Source organism: Chenopodium album, chromosome 27 (genome assembly GCF_948465745.1).
Source record: "Chenopodium album chromosome 27, dcCheAlbu1.1, whole genome shotgun sequence".
Taxonomy (NCBI): Eukaryota; Viridiplantae; Streptophyta; class Magnoliopsida; order Caryophyllales; family Amaranthaceae; genus Chenopodium; species Chenopodium album.
In genome coordinates, this window is record NC_137860.1 from 20,606,396 (window position 1) to 20,625,166 (window position 18,771).

At 31.6% G+C, this 18,771-nt stretch overlaps 2 protein-coding genes and 2 pseudogenes across 3 annotated transcripts; 2 read left to right on the forward strand and 2 right to left on the reverse strand.

The window, feature by feature from the left end:
* Positions 1-4,358: 4,358 nt before the first annotated feature.
* Positions 4,359-5,048, reverse strand: LOC145619754 (LOB domain-containing protein 2 pseudogene; annotated as a pseudogene).
* A 1,671-nt stretch (positions 5,049-6,719) lies between these two features.
* On the forward strand, positions 6,720-11,736 carry LOC145621322 (uncharacterized). 2 transcript variants are annotated; one of them, XM_081676062.1, is made up of 5 exons: positions 6,720-6,886; positions 6,990-7,103; positions 10,735-10,830; positions 10,995-11,162; positions 11,244-11,736. In XM_081676062.1, the coding sequence occupies exons 1-5, from the start codon at positions 6,742-6,744 to the stop codon at positions 11,345-11,347; spliced, it is 627 nt and encodes a 208-aa protein (XP_081532188.1). In that variant the 5' UTR covers positions 6,720-6,741; the 3' UTR covers positions 11,348-11,736. The 2 variants fall into 2 exon arrangements, with proteins under 2 accessions (XP_081532188.1, XP_081532189.1); XM_081676063.1 differs by having other exon boundaries at positions 10,735-10,755.
* A 2,187-nt stretch (positions 11,737-13,923) lies between these two features.
* On the forward strand, positions 13,924-15,425 carry LOC145621382 (pentatricopeptide repeat-containing protein At1g06270-like). The gene has a single exon (XM_081676113.1). The coding sequence runs from the start codon at positions 14,235-14,237 to the stop codon at positions 15,264-15,266; it is 1,032 nt and encodes a 343-aa protein (XP_081532239.1). The 5' UTR covers positions 13,924-14,234; the 3' UTR covers positions 15,267-15,425.
* An 856-nt stretch (positions 15,426-16,281) lies between these two features.
* LOC145619755 (cysteine proteinase COT44 pseudogene) lies at positions 16,282-17,868 on the reverse strand (annotated as a pseudogene).
* Positions 17,869-18,771: the final 903 nt, after the last annotated feature.

The following is an 18,771-nucleotide window of genomic DNA, read 5'->3' on the forward strand; positions in this document are numbered from 1 at the left end:
TCTCACCAGATACCTATGTTATATTGACACAGGTACGGGTATCCGATATTGGTATGGTTCCGAGTGTCCAATACGTCATTTTCAAAAATTTAGGACACGGGGACACCGTCTTAACTTTGGACTCGGGTACGGATACAGCAATAAAAGGAAAAAAAAAAAAAGATAATTGTGGCAAATTCCCATAAAAATGTTAACAAGTTTTTATGTATTAGAATATATGGTGGAATAAGTATAGCCCACTACCAGGTAGGGACAACACATGTCCATACCCACGTTGAAAAAAAAATTTCGCTAAGTGTTGGAAAATCAAAATTTTCTATTTTTATACTGTTATTTTAAGTCTATGCTTGTTATAATAAAATTAAATACTGTTATATGTTTCTTCAATATTGTTATCAAAGTGTCGTTTTGCTATTTTCAGTTGTACTTTTATTTGCATACAGTTATTGCTCAAGAAAAATCTGTTATTACGGAAGACAATACTAATATTATAGGGTTAGAAACTGTTTTAGTAGTGCAACTGGGATAATTTGGTATCAGAGCTATACGGTTAAATCTAAGTAAAATAGTTAATTAAATTAAATAATTAAGTAAAGATAGAGAATACTAGACCTCCTACTGAGTGTAAGAAGCCTGATTTTAAACAACACTATCATATTCCTGAAAATACTAATAATTTCGGCACAGTCCTTAATTATATTGTAGATCAAATTGGTGAGCTTAAAGTAGAAGTTGGTAACATACATTGTCGTTGCATGAGCAGTGAACATAAACTATCAACAACGATATCAGAGATTAATAAAAACATAAGTGAGCTAAAAGAACAAGTTAAACAAGTACAACTTGCCTTAACAAACGAAGTAAGACATCAGTTTAATAAAGAAGTATCATCTAATAAGGATAAGGTTATTCCTTATAATTATAAGTATCCTTTTCAAAATTTAGATAAAAATAAGAAATTTACTGTATCACTCCCTAAAAGACATACTAGTAATCAAGAAAAGAACAAAGAAACTAAAGATGAGCCATCATCTTCAGGAGAAAACGATTGAAGAATTGCAAATCTTATTTGATAAAGAAGAAAACCCTAATAAACTAAATGATATCATGAAAATAATTTCTGAAAAAATGATTGTTGCTGGTGTAGTTTGTAATACCCCGTATTTTTAACGTATTTTATATTTTATTTATTTATTTATAAAATATATTTTGGGTCAAACTATTTTAATTATTGGATTATAGATTAATCAAGTATTTATATTTGGGACAACAAGTATTTAATCCAAATGTAGCCCATCTTCATTATAAGCCCAATCACCCTATTTTTACTTTTGGGTCACCTATTTCAACATTTAAAGTCCATGATTATATGAAGCCCAAACCTACACTAATTACCCTACACTATATATATCTACTAGATCCCCAAAATTTCCCACACAAAAAGGTTAGTCTTATTTTCTTCCTTTTTCTCTCCTCTTTTCATTCTAGCTATTTTGATGATTTTATTTATGGATTTTGGTTTTAGTTATTCAAAGTATGTTTAATTAGTATCATAATTATGTTTTGATGTTTAAAGATTGTAAATTTTAAATAATAAAGTGTTTTATTTTCAGATTTCATAAAATTATAAGTTAGGGTTTTAAAATTATTAAAGACTTGATTTTTAGGGTTTTATGAACAATTGATTTAGGGCTTTTATAGTAATGATATTTTGGAAATTTTGGTGATTATAACTACTAATTAGTTTAACTTAATCCTAGATTATTTTGAACACATAAATTCGTGTTTTAATTTATAGATTTTCGTTCGTTAATATTAATCCCGTTTTAATCCCGATCAGGTTCTAAACTCATCCGATTTTGACAAAAAAAGTAGTGTTTTCCATGTGGAAACAACGTTTTAAGAAAGACTCACTACCTTTGGTAGTGAGCACCACCCTCTCGTGGCCAAATTCAGCCTCTAAGTATGATTTTCGGGCAGTTTTTGATTTTTAACGAAGTTTTTTTTTTTAATTTTATCCTTGAGTTTAAAGGGTAAGATATAATTTAATTTTTCTATGGATAATTCAAGTATAGAAAATATATTTTGATGAAGTTTTAAAGGGGTTTTAGATTAGTTTAAAATGCTGGAATTTTATTTAAAGTAGTATAATTGTGATTTTAATAAAAGGGTGTGATAACCTATTAAAAAGGAGTTTAATTAGGGGTTTTTAAACAATTTTCAGATTATTCTAAATAGTTTAAAGTGAGTTTAAGTTGCTGGAAATTGTATATACAAGAGTAAGTAATTTAGTATTATTGTCCCTTATTGTAGGAGACTTGATTCGGGAATTGTTGTAGTATTTTCGGCCACTTTATGGGCTTAATTGAGGTACGTTCGCGTACTTAGCATATTTGATGATGTAGAATCATGCTATGTTTGGTTTCAATCAATTACAAGTAGCATCATGATAGAAAACGTATATACAAGTATATTTGAAATAGATTAGTGTATTGTAGATAGATTTTGAAGCAATAAAGAACCCATGATGGTGCTAGGTTGAAACTTGATACTTTATAACATATGATCGGTTTTATTCAAGAATGAATTTAATTCCCTCACTTTAATACATATAGTTGCAATATGAGCTAATTACGCCTCTTCTCAATGGTTTCTAAACCCTGCATCTTTTATGTTTGTTGTATGACATTAAAAACAATAAAATTTTCAATTAAATTAAGGATATGAGCTATTTAGAAAATGCGTGGACCTAATTCCCTTAAAATTTAAAATGCAATTAAATTGTAATGTAATGAATACCATGGAAGAGTGCAACCCTTTGTTGCTAAAGAGTGTCTATCTTCCTAAAATACGTTATTTAACATGAGTTTGACAAAGTTCGTATTTTGAAATTTTATTTTGGTACATTGAGATAAAGAAAAAAAATAAATTATAATAGATTTGATCTAGAATTATATTTTAGGGCAGTTATGATCTCATAAATTTGTCATCTAATGAATAATCATGGAGGATTTTAATATTAGTAAATTCAAGTCATTTTTAGTATATTTGTTTTAATATTTAAAATCTTTGACCCCTTATTTGCTTAAACTTATTTTCTAAGTTGACATTTTACGGTGTCTATAGTGAAGTACATGAGAGCATTAAGTTAACTACGTAAAGGCCTTTTCATGAGATGAGAGAGTCACCTAGCACGTAAATTTTATTTGGAACCCTTTTTAATAAATTAGTATTATATATATAACCGTCATAACAACGTAGAGAGCCTAAAGTAAAAGAAAAATAACATACAAAAATATAGAAAGATTGTGGAAAATAGAACACATTTCACTTTAATAATATAATTTTAGTTTTTTATTATTATTTTATATATATGTATATTTTTATCTTTTATATAATTGCTTTTAAGTTGCAATGATAAATCTAGCTAGTAACTCTATTTTTATTTGAAAATTTTCAAAATTAATACTTAAAAATATCTTTACAAAAATAACAATTAATTTCAACCATTTTTAAAATATATACTAGCTAGCTAGTTTAGCTCCCGTGACATACACGCTAATTTTCAAAAAGATAATATCAACTTTTAAATACAATTGGATAGTTTACAAACAATAAAGAAAAAATCTTAAAAAGTTAATAAATATACACACTGCTTTGATGTGAATTCTAATCAATAAATAAACAACTATTTTTATAAGGGAAAAAATGTGAATACTTCCTTAAAGTAAATTAAAATATTTCGCAAATTATGTTACTAAATGTTTGTGTTTGTGTGGAAAGATATATCAAATCTTTCTTATTTAAAGTAATTATCTTTGTTATTAACATATATAAGAAAGTATTTTTGTAAAAGATTTTATACTATTATTGAAATTTTTCAAAAAACTATTGTAATTACTAAGGACACACCAGGAGATGACATGTGTCATTATTGGTGTGTCTTTTAGTATATAGTTATTGAATTATCGATATGTAGCAAGTAGCAATCTTCATTTATTGTACTATTGTAAAGTATTTAAATTTTATGTAATTCATTAAATTGATTGAGTAGCCCTACATAATAAGTTTTTTTTAGCATGCCAAGAGTATAATGCATATAAATAAATAATAATATCTCGAGATTATTGACCAATATCTTACAAAAATAAATTATATATGTAATTGACCAATATCTTACGAAAATAAATTATATATATATAATTGACCAATATCTTACGATAATCAATTATTTATTGAATTATTTTCAAAATGTGTCAACCTTGATATAATCTACTCTAAGAAGCCAACATTACTCATCAATTGTAATAACTATTGAGCATAGTGTTATTAAGCTTATATTATAAGCTTAGTAGTTGTTATTCACCTGGAAGGTAGTAATGCTGACCATGGTTAAACCCATTCAATAGATGTTGTTGTTGAGGAACAACTGAACCAACATTAACATCTATGTCCTGCCTCAAGTTCTCAGCTCCATGCAAATCATCTTGAGATCCACAATTACCATATATGCTTGAACCAATAACTGGTCCACATTGGGCTCGGATACAATCCACCAATCCAACATTGTCATGGATTCCCCCATTATAATTCACCTTGTTAATACCTGCTGAACCATTAGTATTTACACTCCACCCAATCATCCCATTTCCTGTTTTGTACACTGATCCATTAGTGTGCCCATTTTGAGCCACAAATTGACTTGTTTGGTGATGGACTTGTGCATGGGTTTGATTTTGATATGACTTGAGTTCATCGTAAATTTTGCGATATTCACCATATGGACCAAAAACAGGGTCCTTTTGGCGACACAAGGCCTCCCAAACAAGAGAATCTGCCGCCCGTTTACGGTCTTCGTCATTATGCAAATTCCTCACCATTTTTTGGACATTGCTAACACCAAATACCTTATGAACTGCTTGGAATTCTCGAACTTTTTCAGCTGGAAAAAATGGAGCTAATATGCACTTATCAGTGCATCTCTTCCTTTGGTGTTTACATGCTGCACATGCTTGGTGTGTGCCAGAAATTCCATTTGTCCTATGCATTGTTTTTATAAAGAAAAGGAAGATAAAAATTATATATGTTTTAATCTAAATTAATAAGTTTTAAGAACAACAAGAATATGATATATATGATTAATTATACTGTGATTATTTGTAAAAGAAGAGAAAGAACATTGATTAGGATGGCCAAAGGAAAGAAATTCTAGTATAGTCTATGTTTTGTTTATATATTAAGAGTCTTAGGTAATTTAAGAAATAATTGCACTTATATTCAAATTAAAATAAGACAATGACAAGAAAACATCATTAGAAGTTGATGAACTATGCCATATTTTGAGCACGAAAAGATGGTTTACTGTTAAAAAACAACCAAGAGCTTATGATAGTTTAATCTAGGATGTGTAGGTTGATCACAAGAAGATTAAGGTTGGAATTTAGTATTTTATGAGCCAAAGCAAATGAGAAGATTGATTACGAAAATTAAGGCGGTGATAATATAGAGTTATTTTGATGATAATAATTAACTTATATACTTCTACTTATATCATTAGCCAATATCTTACCAACATTGTTGCTTCTAACAATTTCAAATCATAAAAAATTAATATTACCATTAGTATGAATGATAATACATTGTTCTTTCAATTTCTAACAACCATCTAATATGAAATATGTTGGTTATGTATATATAACGAAAATTTATGTATTTTATAAGTTTAGTCTTCCAAAATTATTTTGTATGAACTAAAATTTTCTCATTGCTCAAGGAGACACACCAAAAAAAAAATCTTAAATTAATTGATTGTTGAAAAACAACAAAATCAAACAATGCCTATGTGAGAATAATTAGAAAAAATAAATCGTAATTTAATTGATTGTCAAAAAAAAAAAAAACAAAATCAAACCATTTATATATAGAAAAATCAAAAAATTCCTTAGTGAGAATGATTAGAAAAAAAAATTAAAAATAAATTTAGGCAAATTAATAACTAAGGGCTCGTTTGGCATTGCTGTGGTTTCCTGTGTTTTGGTTTTTTGTTTATTATAAGTATATAATATATGTCACATAATGAATAAAAAATTATTTAAACTTATTAAAATCATAATAATTTTGAAAACTGACAACAAAAAAGTGGAAACACCTTTTTCTTGTTTCCAGTTTTTGGTTTTTAGTTTTCAAAAAAACAGGAAATTGAAAACCAAAAATGGTGCCAAACAAGCCCTAAGATTTATGTTTTCTGAGGAAAATAAAACTAAGATTTGTGTTGATAATCAAATGTAAATAGAGATCATTCCAAAATTAAATTAACAGAAAAGGGCTTGTTTATTTTCGATTTCTCTTTTCTATTTTATATACATAATAAATATAATTTTGTCATTTCCATTTTCAATTTCATTTTTAATTTAGTATCGTATTGTTCGATTACGATCTCTTATGTAAGTGCCGTATCGCTTTTTATTAATGAATTTAATCTCCCCCCTTCAAAAAAAAAAAAAAAAAAAAAAATTAAGCTTGACTTTTTTCTTTTTCCTTTTTTTTTTCTTTTTTTTTTTCCTTATCATATTAATTTTTAAATTAAAAATCTAAAAACTATAGTTATGCTGCTAAGACTTTCAGTCGTTTTTTGAAGTCATGCCTTAGTTTTATTTTAACAATAAATTGAGATAATAATTAATATATCCTAAAAAACAAATAAAAAGCTCATTTCTCAATTCAACTTTTTCAATAACATCCATGTTAAAAATTCTAAATTCATACTCAGAAATGGAGACAACAAAGACACCATTTCATCACTTCCTTTGCTTTTGCTGCTGTTGTTTCTTCTTCTTCTTCGTACCTTGTACTTCATCTGTTGTTCTTCGCGGAATTCATCCCCTTGGTACTTTCCCTATCAAAGCCCACAAAATCATATATACCCTTCTTACTAATTTGAAATGTCATTCATAATTTCAATTTCAAGTCATTCCTTTTGAAAATTGCAGACATCAATTACTTCGATATAGATGTGATTAATTGCAAAGACGGTTCGACTTCTTTCACCAAAGATCGTCTTAACGACGACTTTTGCGACTGCGTTGACGGCACCGATGAGCCCGGTATGTGATTGTGTTGGGTTGATAACACTATGATTGACTTTATTGTTGTGGTCTATGTTCCGGTCTTTTTTTTGGGTGTAATTTTGAGGTGGAAACTTCTTTTATTGATACTGGTTTTTATACAAATCAATTAGTCTTAGCTAATTTGCGGTACGAAAATGGGTATGAGAATGCAATGGGCTACCTAATTCTAATGTAATAGTTGCACATACCAATTCACATGTTTTGGGTATACTTCTATTGTGGTGATAAAAGATTGCAATTTATATTTTTATTTGAAGGGTATTTTGTTTGTAAATTTTTTGGGTTAAATTAATTGTGTATTGTCATTTTTTCAATAAGAGTATTGTGTTGGTTATTGTTGCTTGTTGACTGATTAGTAGATTAGTGATGGATTTCAAAAGTGTGAAAACGGACATGCTTTGGGGTGAGTGTAGGAAGCAATTAGAGTGCTATTTATTTACATTTTTGAGAAATTGTTCGTTAAGACTTTCCCTCTGAACTGGAGCAATTGCTCGAGCTTTGAAATTATCAGCAAGTGTTGAAAGGTTTTTGAAGAAGTATAGCATAATTGTGATTTGAAACAAAATGACTCGATTTGGTTTTGGCATCTTGTATTTGAAGAGTTAAGAGTTAATGCTGGTGTAGCTTCTGAAAAGCTGGGCTATAGTAGTCTCTTGTTCATTACTATTATGACGTTTACTAAGTGATATACTTCCTCTAATCCAAATTAATTGACAAGTTTTGACTTTTGACTATTCTTAGACTCTGCTTCATCTACTCCATAGTTTTTTTGATTTATTGATAAGAAAAATAATCATGATCTCTTTATAGATATTTCTCAATGTGTATTTTCAAAATATAAACTTTTCTATATTTTCCTTATTGATTCATAGATATCTTAGAAATTATAATTGTTGAATTTATGCATCGACAAACTGATAAAACAAATGTGTTAACTAATTTGGAACAAAGGAAGTATGTATTACAATATTAGGGCGGTGGTTGTTAGTTGCTTAGTTCTTTGGATTTGTAGCACAGGGTCTGCCTTTTTTTGTCGATCTCTGGAGGTTTGGGTGTAGCCATTTATGCTATTTTATAACTCTTTACGGTTGCACGAGTTTTTTCCAATGCATAGTTATACACTTTTATATGGTTGAAGGTGCAGTGAAGATGGTTGCTTACTTTCTTGGGCTGTAATTATGATTTAATTAGTTTTTAGTTTAATATTTCCTTGGGATACTTAAACTTCATTAATCTTCAATCATCTGGGAGTATCCTGATATTGCCACTTTCAGTATGATCTCAATAATCAAATTTAAATATTAATTGTCGATCAATGCTAGATTTCTAACTGCCTAAAAACAGAATGGCGATCTATAATTGTTTTGTAGTAGTCTTCACTTTTAAGATCTTAATTGGTTTATATATATATATATATATATATATATATATATATATATATATATATATATATATATATATATATATATATATTGCTTCTTCCACTCTCAAGTATGCCATTGCCTGTAATTAATTGGATAATTCAGTTATTGCACATAACATAAGGTAACATGTATGGCAGAGTGCATGAGTCAAAAGACTCGCAACACATTCTAGGTTAGGAGAAATGTGGAAGTTAGACTGATTAGAATTAAAGTTATTATATTGTAATAGGAGTTCCATCAAATGATGTTTCCAGTTTCTTGGATGGTTGATTAATTTTGTTACCTGACATGATTTCTTCCTACAAGGGAAATCGAGATCCTTTTTCTAGAATATGCAGGAAATCAAGTTATTATATTGACAAGTTTTGACTTTTGACTATTCTTAGACTCTGCTTCATCTACTCCATAGTTTTTTTGATTTATTGATAAGAAAAATAATCATGATCTCTTTATAGATATTTCTCAATGTGTATTTTCAAAATATAAACTTTTCTATATTTTCCTTATTGATTCATAGATATCTTAGAAATTATAATTGTTGAATTTATGCATCGACAAACTGATAAAACAAATGTGTTAACTAATTTGGAACAAAGGAAGTATGTATTACAATATTAGGGCGGTGGTTGTTAGTTGCTTAGTTCTTTGGATTTGTAGCACAGGGTCTGCCTTTTTTTGTCGATCTCTGGAGGTTTGGGTGTAGCCATTTATGCTATTTTATAACTCTTTACGGTTGCACGAGTTTTTTCCAATGCATAGTTATACACTTTTATATGGTTGAAGGTGCAGTGAAGATGGTTGCTTACTTTCTTGGGCTGTAATTATGATTTAATTAGTTTTTAGTTTAATATTTCCTTGGGATACTTAAACTTCATTAATCTTCAATCATCTGGGAGTATCCTGATATTGCCACTTTCAGTATGATCTCAATAATCAAATTTAAATATTAATTGTCGATCAATGCTAGATTTCTAACTGCCTAAAAACAGAATGGCGATCTATAATTGTTTTGTAGTAGTCTTCACTTTTAAGATCTTAATTGGTTTATATATATATATATATATATATATATATATATATATATATATATATATATATATATATTGCTTCTTCCACTCTCAAGTATGCCATTGCCTGTAATTGCTTCTTCCACTCTCAAGTATGCCATTGCCTGTAATTAATTGGATAATTCAGTTATTGCACATAACATAAGGTAACATGTATGGCAGAGTGCATGAGTCAAAAGACTCGCAACACATTCTAGGTTAGGAGAAATGTGGAAGTTAGACTGATTAGAATTAAAGTTATTATATTGTAATAGGAGTTCCATCAAATGATGTTTCCAGTTTCTTGGATGGTTGATTAATTTTGTTACCTGACATGATTTCTTCCTACAAGGGAAATCGAGATCCTTTTTCTAGAATATGCAGGAAATCAATGTAGCCACCCCCCCCCCCCCCCCCCCCAAAACCACCACACACACACACACATCATACACACATTACCAGAAGGAATTGAGGAGCTTTATAATCACAAAGTGAAAATACTCTGCTTTTGTTACAAGCGTATTTTGTAGATTAGATAAGGATTACAGCATACAACATTGTGCTAGGCACCATTATGATAAATAGGCAAGTTGTAAAGAGAGATTCTTAAATGTATTAATTGAACTTTAATGAGGGAGTGTCATTCCTTTCGAATGAGTGGTTAGTCTGTGTTGGTTTACACACCCTGAATATATAAATGCAGTCATATTGCTTAGTGTAATTTTGTCTTTATTGTTCTATCTTTGCAATTTAACCTTTGCAGGGTGTTTCTGAATTATCTCAATTTTTTGGTTTAATTATTTCATTTACTCACTGTGAAGAAACTGTAACTAGAGAGTAATAACCTTTGCTTCTTGTACTATATGAGTTCCATTTCAAAAGGCTTGATAATTGTATGATTTGTACCGCATTCAACACCCTGCCCTCCCTATGCTGTATGAAGTTATAAACTTCTAGTTCCTCCTGAGGTTTCACATATGGAGATACCCTCAACTCCTCAACCTCCTGATATTGAAGGGGATTGAGTAGGAATGCGTAGTCTGCATATCATTGTACAGCTGTAAATACCATTTCTACATCTCTATGTACCTCCTATAACTTTTAAAATCATCAAAAAATTTCCCCTTCTCTCTGTAGGTACATCAGCATGTCCTGGGGGTAAGTTCTATTGTAGGAATCTTGGAAGTCAGCCGCACTTCCTGTTTTCATCTCGTGTCAATGACCATATTTGTGGTAAGAAAAGGGCAAATATTAATGTAGTTCTATCCTATCGATTTGGATTAGCGTAACTTATTCACTCGTAGTCAGTTTGGAACTCTTTAGCCTGTACTACCTGTATCATATTACACATTTTATCCATCTTTAGGCACTTTTAACTTTTAGATTTTCTTACGCAGATTGCTGTGATGGGAGTGATGAATATGATGGTGTCATTCATTGCCCCAATACATGTATCATGGGAGGAAGTATTGTATACAAGACTGAATTACACCAGACTTCAAATGTTATATTGGGAAACGAAAGCAAACCGCATGGCGGATTGGACATGATTCAGAATCTAAAAGGTTTTACTCATCAAGAAAGATCCTGTTATTTGCACTTTATGATTTAGTTTTCTCCTTATTTTTCGTTATTGATTGTTGCAGATTTGAAGGTGTTGGCACTCCTGCAGTTAATCATCCTTATTTTCTGGGCCCTTTGGCTCTACTGTCGTCGTTCTAAATCTAGAAAACGGCGATCTCATGTATGATCAGGCATTGCGTTACTAGATTTGTGGTCAAAAGTACTACCTAATCAAGTGCTTATGCAATATCTAGTCTGTGTATGGATATGTCATCATACTCTATACTCATACCAATTCATGATATTAGTAGCTTTAGTTGAACACAGTTTTGGTATTTGTACATGAACCTGAAACATGCCAAGAGATTACTTTCCTTCAGAAAAAAGCCAACTCAGTGTAATGCTTGGTTAAACAAAGATGTAACGTGCAGCTTGAAGACCTCTGTAGTACATTCAGCATGTAAGCTTGCAGGATATTGTTCTGCTCTGCATTTGCTACTAACCATGAGTTTATTACCTAATACGTTGTACCTTTTCTTTTATAAATAAAGGCATTTCATAGGTTAAGCTTTGCAAGTTCTATGTATTTGGGACAAATATTCAGACAGTATACATAACAAAGAAAGAGAGAGTTGTGTGTTTTTTGTTTGTTTGTTTGTTTTTTTTTTTTTTAAACTTTGTATTTTTCCGTAATCTTTAGCTATTGTTGGTTTGCTTAATCATAGACATAGTTAGTTGTTGCTTAATGCTTGCATTTTTATGTATTTGGGACAAATATTTAACAAATGAAGAGAGTTGTGTGATGTATATTTTTTTTTACAAGATGGAACATACTTCTATACTGGTCTATTGGTTATATACGAAGGATGTTGCAGAAGAAATAATGGAAAATGTAATCATGAGACTGTTTTTTCACAGAATGTAATTAGGAGAATGTTTGAGAAATGCTAAAATATTTAACTTATGCAAAACGAACCCAAATGCTACCTCTGCCACTAAGCACTAATGTAAAGTACTCCGTATTTGTGTGACAGTATTCACCCCATAAAAATTGTTCAAGGACAAGTGTTGTAATACACATTAACGGTGTGTTTGGATAGAAGGAAATGGAGGGAAAGGAAGAGAAAAGAAACAAGGGGATGGGGTATCTTTCGTTTGGATAGCAAATAAGGAAAAAAGGGAATTGGAGGGAAGAGAAATGGAGGGATTAAATTGAAAGAAATTAATCTCTCCAACAATGGAGAGATTTGGAAGGAAAACTCATCTTTCTTCCCTTCCCTTCCTTTCTCTTCCCTCCCCTTTACCTCCCTCGGTCCCTCCCTTTCTTTTCTTTCAAATTTCTTTATCCAAATACACCGTAAATGCATAAATGACCGGATTAAGTTAGTATTGTTAAATACCACCAACTAAGTACCTCATGCTCGATTTGACGTATTATTGTCTGATGTGCAGTATTAAAAATTTAAGGAAAATTTGTCAGGGACAACCTTTTATAAAACGTTTTTTGTCTGGGACCTTATAAATTTTTTTTGGCAAAATCAGACCACTTTAAAAAAAAATTTTGTAAAGTGAGACCAACCCCCACTTTCAGGCCATTGACCACCGGATTCCGGCGTTGACTCCCACGTGACTTGCGCTTGCTACCATATTCTTCTAATTACACTCCTTTTCGTCCAATATTCGCACATAAAACCCCTTTTCCCATGAGAGAGAACGAATGAATTTGTGTGTAAGAGGGGTTTTATGTGCGAAAATTGGAGGGAAAAGGGGTGTAATTAGAAGAATATGGGAGCACGTGCAAGTCTAGTGGGAGTTAACGCCGGAATCCGGTGGTCAATGGCCTGAAAGTGGGGTTTGGTCTCCCTTTACAAAATTTTTTTTTAAAGTAGTCTGACTTTGCCAAAAAAAATTTATAAGGTTGTCCCAAACAAAAAACGTTTTATAAAAGGTTGGCCCTGACAAATTTTCCAAAATTTAATGCAATTATCTATACTTATTATATATTAAAAAGCGTTCCTAATACAAGATATGTGCCACGTGGCACCCTTCACATGTATTAGAAGTATGCCACATCACCGTAATATACCACATCATCCATTGTAATATGAACAAACATGTTTCAATTGCAATAAAAATGTTTATCACAAGGTTTGAACACAAGACCAATAACAAATAAAGTAATGTTATTACCAACTTTGCTATCTTTTCATTGTGCTTCATATTCAATAATAATAATACACTAAATACTTTAATTTGTACTTTACAAGACATCAATTTGAGAGCATTTATTTAATTTCATTAGTTATTATTGTCCACTTATTTTTTGTAATTATATAGTTTATGATTTTATAGCCCAAATAATATATGTATTGATATTGAAAGCAAATCCCGGTGCATCGCCCGGGGCCACACACTAGTTTATTGATCATTTAGGCTCTATCAATTCTTGTTCGTAATGAAATCAGAATTTTCTTTACTAATGACTAATGAATGAGCTATTGGAAGAGACACAAAGTTCAGATATTAGAATTCCCTTTATTAATATTGAACCAAACAAAGCCCTAATACCTCCAGAACAAATAATAATAAAAAGGTAAATGTCATTATTACCCTTTGTTTCTGTTTATTTTCTCACTGATCTTCTTCTGCTCTACTCACTGCTACTAGTGCTATGTGCCACATTTTCTGTCTCTTCTGCAATTTTTTGTAAGAATTTTTATTGGCTGTGATTTTGTTTTTTTTTTATGTGTTTTAAATTCGAAGGAAAAATAAACACTTAAATAATTTCGAACAGTGATTTTTGTATTGTAAATTAATGCTTCTTCTAACTTTCCTTTGTTTTGTAGGTGATCTTTTTTATATTCTTCAAAACATTTGATCATCGTGCTTGCATATCAGGTGTGCGATCTGTTTTATATATTCCTAAATATCCTTAATCAATCTTGCCTACAAGGTGTTCGACAATATGCCTAAACGACCAATCTACCAAAATTTGTCACTTTTGAGTTTGATTTACTAGCAATAACATTCAGCTTTATAATCTTCTTGTTAATTAATTAGTTTATATTAGGAATATGGCTCTCTTATCATCCAGAATTACCAGAATTCATCAACAATTTTGTGGCCCTTTCCTCAGATTTTCATCCTTATGTTTAGGAATATCCCCTAAACCAGTTGAAGAATCAATAAAAATAGCAATTTCAAACAAAACATATGAACAAATCCCTGAAATCTTGAAATCCTCAGAAGAATCCTGCAAAAAACATAACCCCTTTTCATTTCTTTCCTCATTCATATTGATTCATAGAACCCAAGTAGTTGATGAAATGTTACAGTCTTTCATATCTTTTAAACCTCATTCATGCCTTAAAACTACATTTCACTATCTGTTAAGTTATACACTTCAGAGCTCCCACCCTTTTCCACTTGCTCTTGCGACCCTCCAACGTACGCTTCGTTCCGGTTGTACCCCTGTACCTCAGACTTACCTTTCTCTGTCTTCTGCTTGGATGTATCACCAACAGCAATTTGAGTCAGTGCCCAGCATTTTTCTAGCTATGAAATCAATTGGGTATCGCCCCGATTGTGGAACTTGTAACTTCATCATCAAGTCTCTTTGTGCTGTTGATCAGTTGGAAGAGGCTATAGAGGTGCTTAGGGGAATGGTTGAGGTAGCATGTATTCCTGATGCTGAGAGTTACTGTACTATTATAGCTGCATTATGTGGAATCCGGAAGACGGACAAGGCATTGGCATTAATGAAGGAAATGGTAGGAAAATTAAACTTATCACCAAGGCAAGGAATATTGGTACGGTTAGTGGCTGCGTTACGTGCTAACAAGGAGATATGGAGAGCGGCTGAGATGATTGAGTTCCTAGTAAAGAAGGGGTTCCATGTTGGGTTTGAGAGCTTCGAGCTTCTGCTTGAGGGTTGCTTGGAGTGTAATGAGTTCATTTTAGCAGGAAAGATGGCAATGCTGATGACCGAGAAAGGTTACATACCATACATTAAGGTCAGGCAAAAGGTGGTTGAAGGATTGGCTGGAGTTGATGAGTGGAAGCTTGCTTGTGCAGTTAGGCACAGATTTGCAGAATTGAACTCATAACTCTAACTGATGAATGTGAAGATAGGGCTACTAGGGGTATTGAAGAATAGTCCGTGCTGCATCAATTTTGTTCAGGTGCTCTGTTCTGTATTAATACTTATGCAAAGTAAATTATTTGAATGGAAACGAAGCCATCATCAACTGGTAGTTACCTACTGGCTACTTTATACAAGAGTACTTCATGTTTAAATAATTCGCAATTATAACTTGAGATGTCTTCTCAATCCATCTCGGAGTCTTGCAGTTTAAAGGACAAATTTATATATAAAGAATTTTGTTAACGATATTGTAATATTCTTTTATACTGAGCGCTTCTTTATAGAAATTAAATTTATATTATGGTGAAAAATTGCTGCGTTAGTTTTCTGATTAAATGTATCATATCTTAATCTATTTGCTTTTAAAGTTTCAAGTGATTCCTCTGCTAGCTACAACCTCTGAAAACGAACCTCATTATGTTTTTCTTGTCAAATTTCAATTCTTAAGAAATTATTTGCACTGTTTTTCGTATTGAACATCTTTGACTGTTCCTACGTAAAAACACATTAATAATGTTATGAATTTTCATGCCTCTATATCAGAAAACTGCCTATAATGTTCTTTAATATTTGATGGAGTTTTCAACTGTAGATCTCAAAGGTCCATTTACACAACAATATTAATATCTGCTTCATTGTTCCAGAAAGTATTATAGGCTATGAGTAGTTCGTATGTCATGCTAGTTGATTCCAACCATGTACTGATGTATAACTTGGATGATTTCTGTGACTAGACTGTTTGTTTTGGCTGATATTGGGCAACGTTATTCATACTGTTAATGGCCTGGTGGCCCTGGTGTGTTATATACCAAAAAGCTTGCCATAGACAGCATTAAATAATTCTTTCTGCAGTCGAACAAAGTGTACTTTCATTGCTTTATATGCCTTGTTACAGAGATAATTGCAAGTGTTTTATAGAACAAATAAAATAAGGGATATTTGAAGTTTCAAATTTTCAATCTGTCTGTGTTGCAGGACATGAGCAAATACTAATATACCATCTATTAAATTCTCTTCTGGTAAGCGGTAAGGTCCTATACCAACTTTCCAACTTTTATGACAGTATGATAAAGGATATAACTTACATTTACTTGGTTGATTGCTTTAAAAGTGTCTACTTTGGCATATCGAAGAGATCAAATTGGATAACTGGCTTGCATTGCTATACCGCATAGACCTGATTTTCTTGATGAACCACGTTTCATCCTTATGTATCCTTGTTCCCCCCAATGAGTACCCCACGAATTCTTCACTATCCAGTACTTGTTGCCCCTTTCTTCTCCATAACCAACAGCAGTTACGCCATGATTAAGGCTTGTCCCACAGAAGCCGTCAAATATACCACTGTCATAGAGCTGAAATTCATAGCCACCAGCGTCAATAGCAACAGATACAGGCTGATGGGCAACTATGGCTTGCAGGGTCTCTTCATCATCTACAGGTACCGTCCTATAACCTTCTATTTTTACAGCATGATGCTTTTCTTTTTGTTCATTACATCTGCCATCTCTTCCTGTGTAAGGGTACTCTGTTTCAGTGGCTACACCACCATTTCTTTTTATATAATCAAAGGCTGCTTCCATGAACCCTCCTCTGCAGCCTAAATTTTCTCCACGGTCACAATATACCAGTTCTTGCTCCGACAATGAAACCAACTTCCCAGTTTTTATTTTGTGGAGTCCTTCGACTGCTGCAATTGCAGAAAAAGCCCAGCAGCTTCCTGTGAAAGCCAAAATTATGTTATGATTAGTATAGTACATGTATTCTAGCAGAAAAATGGCATTAAATAACAAAAGTTACCTGTTTTATTTTGTTTTTTACTTGCAAAAATGTGTATTTGTTCACTTATAAATTAATATAAGAAAAATTTGAATCTCAATTTCACATGTAACTCTATAGTCTATGCTTCTGAAACTGATTTTCTCTTAATTGCTTTGTTGCATGGAGCTTGCAACCATAAAAAATAGCTGCAGATAAAATATATTCCATTTTTTTTTTCTCGAGTTGTGTTTGAGGTATGGAAGTGAAACTATTTATTTTTCTTAAGATTTTGAAGGAATTGAAGAACAATTTTAGCACACTTTCAAGTGGGAACAAGTTGAGAAAATACCACATGCGCCCTGGTCCTTGACATGAGTAACTGCATGCTTATCTCTCCAGTCAATCTCTGTTGGCAAACTAAGGAGGTCAGTTTTATTGATTGGGGCTGGATTCCTTTCTGGTGTTATGTTTGTCAATCGACCTGTGAAAAGGGAATTGAACTCCTCATTTGTCATATCTGCGAAGCTGTTATCAGTGAGCTTGAAGGTGAGGTTCTGAGAGTTTATATATTCAACAAACTGAAGATTGGACTGATAAATTCCAAAGCGTAGCTCCCATTCGTCTTTGTCCTTGTATTGTTTTCCATGAGATTGCATCCAATTCCTGTACCTCTTCTCCATTATGCGCGGGTCATACTCATAAGTTGGTGGTTCTACTTCTCCACAATCTGCATGAGAAGATATCCACAAAGTGCAGGCGAGGAGGAGAATAAAAGTGGTCTTGAAGACAGTGGTAAAGGCCATCATCAGATTTACTTCCAACTTCAAATTTGCATTTGGAGATGAGTTTATAGAAGAATGATATTGTTCAGTAACATATGCCTGAATTCTCTGAGTTTCGTTTTAAGTTGTGTTTATTTCTTCTTTCATGATTTCTGCATTTACAACTTCTATTAAGGCAAGTATCCTTGCAAACTATGTTTGTGTGACCCCCTAAACTTTCCCTCTACGTCTTTGATATTCCACACCTTGTCAACTAAATCAATAATTCATTTCTTGAAATTTCCTATTATAACCTAAGGATATCAAATCACCATGTTTATAGTTCAAGATCAATCAAAATATCTTCAACGATTATTAGTTATTTTTCTAGAGCAATTGCTAAGCCTATGGACTATGAGAGTGTCTTGAAGCTCTCAATTTAATTATTTATTTTGGGTCCAGAGGAGCCACAAAAGCAATACAAAGTATAAGTGGAGGTGAGAGATTTAAACCTGTGGCATATTATATACAGACCCTCAATCTTAACCATTAGACCAAGATCTTAGGTGTTATAAGTTATGAATACAATTGCTACCATAATCAAGTTTATTAATTGTAGGTAAGTAGGAAGACTTAACCAAACAATTACTCAGGTTGCAATATCATAAAAACCTATCAATTTGAAATCAAAGACTTATCAAACCAACATTTGCCATTAATAGTATATCCCTTGATTCCCAAACAAACCCTAGAAAGAAAGTGCTTAATCACAAAATATATAATTACAACAAAATCAAATAAAGAATATAAAAGATTTTTTTTTTTTAAAAAAAGAAATTGTCACCAACACTTTTTTTTTTAATTTTTTTTTTTATGTATTTATTTTGAAGCCAACTTGGTAAACCCACAATTTATTGTTTTGATTTGATGATTGATTAATTGATC